This window comes from Lithobates pipiens, unplaced genomic scaffold (assembly GCF_037356315.1).
Source record: "Lithobates pipiens isolate NorthernLeopardFrog02 unplaced genomic scaffold, aLitPip1_a1.2 Scaffold_16, whole genome shotgun sequence".
NCBI lineage: Eukaryota > Metazoa > Chordata > Amphibia > Anura > Ranidae > Lithobates > Lithobates pipiens.
The window spans coordinates 18,013,128-18,022,162 of NW_027507748.1; the positions used below are offsets into that span (position 1 = coordinate 18,013,128).

Genomic DNA, 9,035 nt, shown 5'->3' on the forward strand with positions numbered 1-9,035 from the left:
AGGATATATAGAAAGAAATAGATATACATTAGTAAATATCTATTGTCCTAATAAAGGTCCAAAGAAATATTTAAATAAAATCCTGAACATATTAGAAACATATAAACAAGGCCACATAATTTTGGGTGGGGATTTAAATTTTGCCATCGACCCGTCCATAGATAGTACTTCACAGGGTTTGGTACATGAAAATAAACAACATAGAATCTTAAAAAAGAAGATGCTCCAGCAACAATTAATAGACACCTGGTGAATATTCAATCTAGGAAAAAAAAGACTACACATATTATTCCCCAGTACATGATATGTATGTTAGACTGGACTACATACTAGTAGACCATGATTTGTTAGAAAATATACTAGAGGTAACAATAGGATCCATAACCCTGTCGGATCACGCGCCTGTAATAATAAAATTAAAAGATCCAGGAAGAGAATATAGAAAAGGGATATGGAGACTAAATGAGTCCCTATTGGAAAATGAGGAAACAGAAGAGATCATTAAAAATGAAATTGAACAATATTTTTTAGTCAAATGATTTAGAGGAGATCCCAATGGGCGACACTCTGGGAGGCCCATAAAGCCCTAATTAGGGGGAAATTAATCTCGATAGGATCCTGGAAAAAAAAAAGAAAGTGAAAAGAAGCAAAATGATCTAAAAAAAAGAACTTTACTTATTAGAACAAAAACACAAATCTCAACTCGATAAAAACATATATAAAGAAATAATACACAAACGTACTCAACTACATAACAGATTGGAACAAGAAGTAAGAAAAACATATAAAAATGTGGCTAAAGAAAGATACATGTGGGGAAACAAGACGGGGAAACATCTGGCTAGACTAGTAAGGGATAAAAAAGCTATTAATTATGTAGAAAAGATCAAAAACGCAAAAGGTGAAATAAAATACAGAACATCAGAAATAGCAAACGCGTTTAAAACATATTATGACGCTCTATATTCAATCAGGAACACGGAGACTGAAAGTCAGAAGGAGACTAGAAAAATTAAAATACAAGAATACCTGAGGGAGACAGACCTACCAAGGATAACCCCCGAGATGTCTAAAAGTCTAGAGGACCCGATTACTCCAGAGGAAATTGAAAACGCAATAAAGGACATGCCCAACGGGAAAAGCCCAGGACCAGATGGTTTTACCATCAGGTATTATAAAAAATTTAAACAGCAGCTGATGATCCCACAGCTATGTAAACTTTGGAACAAACTGGCAGAGGATGAGCTCCTGAGGAAAGAATCACTCCTAGCAAACATCACACTTATCCCAAAACCTGGCAAAGATGGTTCGATTTGCTCCAACTACCGTCCAATTGCACTGCTGAACACAGACATTAAATTATATGCAAAAGTGTTAGCAACAAGGATAAAAAACCTACTTCCAGATCTGATAAATGGAGATCAAGTAGGATTTGTACCAGGAAGGGAGGGCCAAGACAATAGTCTCCGAACGCTGTTGTTAATGGGGAAGGATAAGGAAACCAATCCTCCAATGATTCTGGTTTCGATCGACGCAGAAAAAGCTTTTGATCGAGTGGATTGGTGTTTTATAATGGAAACGTTACAGACACTGGGCCTAGGCCCAAAAATGCTGAAATGGGTAAATAACTCATATACTTACCCATCAGCTAGAGTAGGGGTAAATGGGAGTATGTCGTCTGCCTTTGATATGCAAAATGGTACAAGACAGGGGTGTCCCCTTCCGCCTTTGCTATATGTGATAGCTTTGGAGCCCCTATTAGCAAAAATTCAAAATAATTCAGTTATAGAAGGAATAAAATTGAGGGGGGGGAGAACATAAAGTGGCGGCATATGCGGACGACATACTCCTATATATGATCAACCCCCAAACGTCATTACCAGGCCTGATAAGGGAGATCAGAGAGTATGGGGCCCTCTCTAATTTTTAAATAAACCTAATTAAAACAGTTATCCTGAACATTGGATTAGGTTCGCAGGAAGAGGAAACGATACGGTATAAATTCCCTTTTACATGGGAAAAAAAAAGAAATAACATACCTAGGGATTAAAATAACAAAGACAATTCAGGGGTTATACCAGGCTAATTACATCCCGTTAATAAATGAAGTAAAAGTGTTACTTACTAAGATGAATAAAGGAATGATATCTTGGATGGGAAGAATCAATGTGTTGAAGATGGTGGTATTACCAAAAATAATATATAAAATGCAAATGCTTCCGATAAATATTCCAATTGTTTTTTTTAATATAATAAGAACTTTATTTCTAAAATTTATTTGGCAAAACAAAAAACCCAGGATTAAATATTAATTTATTAACTAGAAAAAAAAATAGGGAAGGTATGGCATTACCAGATATACACAGATATTATTTAGCAATTATTTTAACGAGATTGGTCGAATGGACAAACCAAAACACTAAAAAGAAATGGGTAAAAATGGAGGAGATATTGCTGGGGTCACAATTACAAAAAAACATTTGGATTCCACCAAAATCTAGATTTATTAGTAGTAGGACACATGAAATCACTTTAACGGCACTGAAAAAATGGGATATAATACAGCGTAAAAATAAATGGCAATACAATTCATCACTAATCCCTCTAGAAGGCACAAGTTTTTTTTTCACCAGGATACGACACACCACTAGGGAAACAATTGAAGGATTTACAATTAAAAGACATCATAAGGGAGGGGAAGTTAATGCCAAAAAAAGACTTAAAGATGAGGCACAATTGGCAAATATTAAAAGATTGGGAATACCTACAGATTCAACACTTTGTCAGTTCCATCCCAAAACCAATAAGAAATGAAAGTAGGTTAACACCAATGGAAAAATTATGCATAAGGAAAACAACAGTCAAACATTGTGTCTCACAGCTATACGATTGTCTGTCGGAAATAGAAGGCCAAGGAAATTTCCCATTTATAGCTAAATGGGAAAAAGACTTGGGCTATAAAGTTGATGAGACACAAATGATCAACTCGGTATATGATTCCATATTCGACATAAGATCAATGGAAATTAATTATAAATGTTTAACGAGATGGCATTTAACACCAGACAAACTATATAAATTGGATCCCTCCAACTCTAAGTTATGTTGGAGAGAATGTGATACACCAGGAACAATATTTCACTTCTGGTGGGAATGCCCAGTAATAAATCAATATTGGAGTAATATAATAGAATATATAGAGAAAATAACAGAGCAAAAAATACCTTTAACCCCAGGGGAGTGTTTGTTTTTAGGGGCAGATGAAAAAATGAGTAAGCATTTTAAAAGAAGAATAAAAAATTCATTAGTACCCGTTTTACTTAATGCTGCAAAAGCCATAATACCAAAAAACTGGTTACAGGTGAAAAAACCCTCGATCAGAGAATGGATTCAAAGAATAGAATATATCAACAACATGGAATATCTAAGAAAAATGGAGGAAAATAAAATGAAAAAATATCGCAGTACATGGGAAAAGTGGAGAATATTTAAAAAGACGAAGCATTATACACAAGCATTAATGGAATAAAGAGTAGTGGGTACGGGGAAGGTCAACAGATAGTAGAGAAGAGGAAAGGGTGGGGGTGGTAAAACTTAATTTTAACATGGATTTAAATAAATAAGATATTGGTAGCAAGAATAAGAGGGTAAAGAGAATTAAGTAGATGTCAGTGGAATGGTTTTTCTTTGCTGTTTTTCTTTCTCTTAATCTATATGGTTTTCCCTTTGTAATGGATAAATATTAAATAAATATAAGTAACAACGAGAAGTTTAAAAAAAAAAAAAAAGAAGGAGATTGGAAAAAGAAAAAGATATTTTGCCACAATGATGTCAAGAGAGAATAAAAGGACTCTGATAGCGAAGCTGATTAGATTCTATCAATAACAAGTATCTTACCGAGTGGTAAAAAAAAAAAAAAAAGACTCGGGAAGCTGATGTCAAACTAAAAGGGGAGAGCCACACACTGAGACTGGGCTTCCCCAACTGCAAATCACAGAAACCTCTGATGCCGAAGGCATATGGGTATGTGCAGGCAGGATATCCAAAGATGCCAGGGAGTCCCCTTGATGGAGTGCAGCAACTACTGAGCGAACTGATTCCATTCTGAACCTCTGCACTTTACAAAGCAATTAAGGGCAATTAAGAGCGAGCCGGGAGAACGGGTATGCTGGAGGACAGAATATGTTTTGTGGCCAAGAAAGGAACTTTATCTTGTAGCCTGAGGAAATCAGATCGCAGACCCATTTGTCGGACAGCCGAGAGGCCTACCAGGCTGCAAACTCCCAAAGTCGACCCCCCACCCAAGTTGCGGGTGGTGGCAAACCTTCATGCGGTAGCACTTTTGCTTGCAGGCTTGCAGTTCCAGGGATGCTTTGTCCTTCAGAGGTCATCCTGTTGGGCTGGGGACACTTAGCCAAAGCCCCGGGTGGACGAAAAAGCCGTTTGTGAGCAGAAATGAGGGCCCTTGCCTATGGTGTGGCTCCTTAGCCTTCCTGGCCTGTGGAAGTAGCATACTCTTACCACCTGTGACATTTTTAACCCTTTCAAGTTAAAATCCATATTTTTTGCTAGAAAATTACTTGGAACCCCCAAAACATACACACATATATATATATATATATTTTAGCAGAGACTCTAGAGAATAAAGTGGCGATTGTTGCAATATTTTATGTCACACGGAATTTGCGCAGCGGTTTTTTAAACGCAATTTTTTGGGAAAAGGGACACTTTCATGAATTAAAAAAAAACAAAAAAAAAACGAAACAGTAAAATTAGCCCAATTTTTTTGCATAATGTGAAAGATAATGTTACGACGAGTAAATAGATACCAAACATGTCACACTTTATAATTGCATGCACTCGTAGAATGACGACAAACTACGGTACCTAAAAATCTCAATAGGCGACGATTTAAAAAAAAATTCCGGTTACCAGGTTAGAGTTACAGAGGAGGTCTAGTGCTAGAATTATTGCTCTCGCTCTGACGATCGCAGTGATACCTCATGTGTGATTTGAACACCGTTTACATATGCGGGCGTGACTTCCGTATGCTTTTTCTTTGCTGCCCGAGCTCGCGGGGATGGAGGGCGCTTTAAACATTTTTTTTTTCTTATTTATTTTAAAATTAATAATAAAAAAAATAAAAAATTTGATCACTTTTATTGCTGTCACAAGGAATATAAACATCCCTTGTGACAGCAATAGGTGGTGACAGGTACTCTTTATGGAGGGAATCGGGGGTCTAAAAGACCCCAAATCCCTCCTTTGCACTTCAAAGTATTCAGATCGCCGTTTGACGATTCTGAATACTGTATATATTTTTAGATCCAGCGCCATTGGCAGCCGAGTAAACCGGAAGTGACGTCATGACGTCGCTTCCGTGTTTACAATTAGGCCGCGTACACACGGGCGGACTGTTCGCCCAACCTTGTCTGCTGAACAGTGTTTGGGCGGACAGTCCGCTCATGTGTGGGCTTTCAGCGGACAGTTTCAGCGGACAGTTGGACGAACAAGGTTTTTCGGAAATTCCGAAAAACTGTCCGCTGAAACCCCGCTTTTAGCCGCATCGGTTGTTATGGCTAGAAAGCCAATCGCCCACCCTAAAAATCAGTACTGGGATAATGCCTGCAGGTGTGGATAACAGAGGGAGAGTATTCAGAGCCGCGTCACAAACATACTTAAGGCCTTGCACTAATTGGTCCGCTAGTTGCCCGCAGACAGGAGAAGCCTGTTGCTCTCCCAATTCACGGTACAAAAGTTTTGCCCACTCGGTGAGTGTCTGGGACAAGTGCGGATGCCAGTACTGGTCGCACGGCTGACCCCACAACCGTAAACAAGGACCGAGCTACTGCCTCGGCCTTCCTGTCCATGGGGTCCTTAAAGGCAGGAGTCCCCTCTACCGGGATCGTGGTTACTTTGTTTAACCTGGATACTGGGGGGTCCATGACTGGAGGAGCCGACCACTTTTTGAGAAGGCTCTCTTCAAAAGGTGCAACACACCACCATGTATTTGGGGACCGAAAAGATCCATTGTGGTCGACCCCATTCCTTGTAAATGAATAAGTCAGATACGGGAACACCTTATGTGAATGGCTGGCTTACGGGACCCAAAAGGACCGCTACATTAGCAGAGGGATCTGCTGGCTCCTGAATCTTCAGGGTATCACGCACAGCTGTGATAAGTGCTCCAACATGCACTTTGTCGTGCACGGACGGGGACTCATCCTCTCTGTCCGATCGGTCCTGGTCAGCGTCATCTGAAATGACAGAACAGGGGTCACCAGCCTCAGCGGGACCCGAGTCTGTGTCAGAGCTCTCCCCGGAGGATGGGGGGGCAGGGGCCGTTTTTACCACCTTGCGCCCGCTCACCGCCTCCATCTTGGCAACAAACATATTAAGGACCACCGACAAAGCATCCAGAGGCACCGCACTGTCTGCGGGCAAACCGGTTGCAATTGCCTGGATTTGGGGAGAAACACCAGTTTCTGAAGCCATGCTGACCCTACACTGTCTGCCACCTGTTGGGGGACTTAGGACAGTGATGGTTCTACCCTGCAAACTGCTGCTGGCTGAGGGGCTCCTCCTGCAGGACTCACCACCCTGACCGAGTTCTGCGCCATCCAGCTAGGTATGCCTGTGTCCTGTATCAGCTCCCAGATGCATAGGAGACCACACTGCGCTGTGCTAAGCTGTTCTGAATAGCGCTGAAACTGAAAAACGTGTTCAAGCTTCAAGAAAGTGGCCGCTGAGCATCCAGTATAAAGGACATAATCACAGGGAAAATGGCCGTCGGATTACAGGAAAATGGAGACAGAGCATGCTACTCCGAGCGCTGTATACCATGAGGGACTTAAAAAAACAGGCAGAGAAATGGCGGTGAATCAGCACTACAGCGATAAACAGACACAGCCTCCAAGGGAATGACCTACACACATCCAGGGCACAGCTATCCAGCGCAGTCCCCCCAGATGAGAGCCCCCCCAGAGAGCCCGTCTATGACACACACACACACCACTCAGCAGTCCATGCAGCATCCCCACAGGGAGGGGGGGGGAAGATAGGGACAGGGAGGTGAGCTCATCCAGCCTCTCCTCGGCCCCCCGGCTGCCAGTTAAACTCAGTCATCGGGGGGAGCTAAATGAGACGCCTTCGGCCTCTGCGCGGCCGCCCATATAGGTTAGCCGTCAGTACCGGGAGGAGGAGCCAGAGCAGACACCTTCGGAAGTGCTGTAAAAAAAAAAGTGAGTTCAGCCCCCATGTAAACTGCATAGGAGGAGCGGCTGCATATAGAAAAATAATTCTCTCCATCTTCCTCCCGCAGTAGCGGAATGCCTGCAAGAGGTAGGGGAGAAGCAGGGATTCAGAGACTGCGGGAGGAAGATGAAGAGAATTATTCTTCTATATGCAGCCGCCCCCCACCGCTCCTCCTATCCTGCTTCTCTCTGCTGCTTCCCCCTGGACTCTCCACCACACCCAGACTCTCTGCCAGCCCCCCGTACTTTCCACCTCCCCCTATGCTCTACGCTGCCCCCCTGTGCTCTCCTCTTCCTCCCTGTGTTCTCTGCCTCTCCCCTGTGCTCTCGCCCCACCCCATGTTCTCAAGGATCTTCCCTGTGCTCTCCAACCCCCTCATGATCTTTCCTGGTCCCACCTCAGCCCTCCCCCACTCCTCTGGTGGGTTCCCCCTCCCCCTCTCAGGGGAACTGTCAGGGAGGAGAGTGGGGAAGGGTCCGGGGCCTTTTTTTTGTCCCAGTTCGGGCCTGCTTAGTGCCATGATGTCTGGGGCTGGTGTTAATCATTCAAGTTACATGGCTGAAAGTGTGCATTGTTGTCTAACCCATGGGGGAGAAAAATGTTAAACTGGCTTTACTATACACGCTCCCACTATGATCATCTTCTATACAGATCAGATTATTCCCCCAGTAATTGCCCCCTCACCTCTGATCTCTAGCCGGTATTCCTGGGTCTCCTCACTGACCGGGTTTGTGATCCTGACCCGGAATCTCCTCTCGGCGTCGTCTCTCTGCACACTGGGGATAATCAGCGTCCTATTGTCATCTATCAGCCGGTATCTTTCAGGGATCGGCTCCCCGTCCACCTCCCAGGTCACAGCGCTCTCTTCTCCAGAGAACTGGACGCTCACCGCGACCTCCTCACCCAACCGGCCCCCAATGCTGGTGATGTTGCAGAAGATAACTGGATCTGGAATGATCAGAAGAACAGTCATATATCACCAACACAAAGCCCAGATACATGAAATAGAGTGCTAGCTCTTGTACCCACAATGATTAGCCATGTGATCCGCAGCCCCCTCTCCTGGTGTTACTGGCCTCTATAAATGATTGTTTCCACTTCCTCTTCCCCCATAGAGTACAATGCATTGTAGAGAGAAGTGTGATGCAGTATATGGATTCTTACCCAGAACACGGATCTCTACAGAGTTTTTATATCTCATTGGGTGAACGTTATACTCTGTAATATACACACAGGAGTCTCCCTTCTCAGCCTGGGTCAGCTTCCAGCAGCCTCTCTCTGTGTCCAGGTGAAGTCTGGTCTTGTAGTAGTTTTTAGTGTGTAGATTGTCACATTGACGCTCCAGTAAATGATGTGTTACCCCTCCACATTGTCTGTACAGCTTCAGGAGACCTTTAGTGTGACGACAGTTCATATCGCAGTAACCGATATCTGATCCAGTCCGTATGTACCGCGCTCCCCATGTCAGCAATGGGCAAATGACAATACACAGGAGACCTAACAAAAGAAATATACATCACTTAAATATTAAACCATCAGAATATTTATCCTAACACACTAAGCACAAAAAAATTAAAAAAATTTAAAAAAATTAACATTTCTCAGTAAACTATTTTCTAAAATTCTTCCCTTAGCACTTGCATTTTAGATGCCTCGCCTTGCCATCCTAAGCTGTGGGGCTGTGTGTTTATTGATGCACACAGTGTAGGGATACAACTTAAAATTTTAATACAATACTTGAATTTGTTTTCTCTGATTGCTCCTCTGGGTATCTGCAGAGC

At 42.7% G+C, this 9,035-nt stretch overlaps 1 protein-coding gene across 1 annotated transcript; it reads right to left on the bottom strand.

Moving 5' to 3' along the window:
* Positions 1–601: 601 nt before the first annotated feature.
* LOC143981510 (uncharacterized) lies at positions 602–8,770 on the bottom strand. The gene is made up of 3 exons (XM_077479379.1): positions 8,419–8,770; positions 7,939–8,202; positions 602–618 (listed from the first exon to the last, which is right to left on the bottom strand). The coding sequence occupies exons 1-3, from the start codon at positions 8,666–8,668 to the stop codon at positions 602–604; spliced, it is 531 nt and encodes a 176-aa protein (XP_077335505.1). The 5' UTR covers positions 8,669–8,770.
* Between the last annotated feature and the right edge of the window lie 265 nt (positions 8,771–9,035).

Excerpts from the sequence above, each read along its gene's own strand:
- LOC143981510 (XM_077479379.1), bottom strand. The coding sequence starts at position 8,668 with ATGAACTGTCGTCACACTAAAGGTCTCCTGAAGCTGTACAGACAATGT. Across the intron at positions 8,203-8,418 it reads TGTAGAGATCCGTGTTCTGG|ATCCAGTTATCTTCTGCAAC; the intron begins GTAAGAATCCAT and ends TGATCATTCCAG.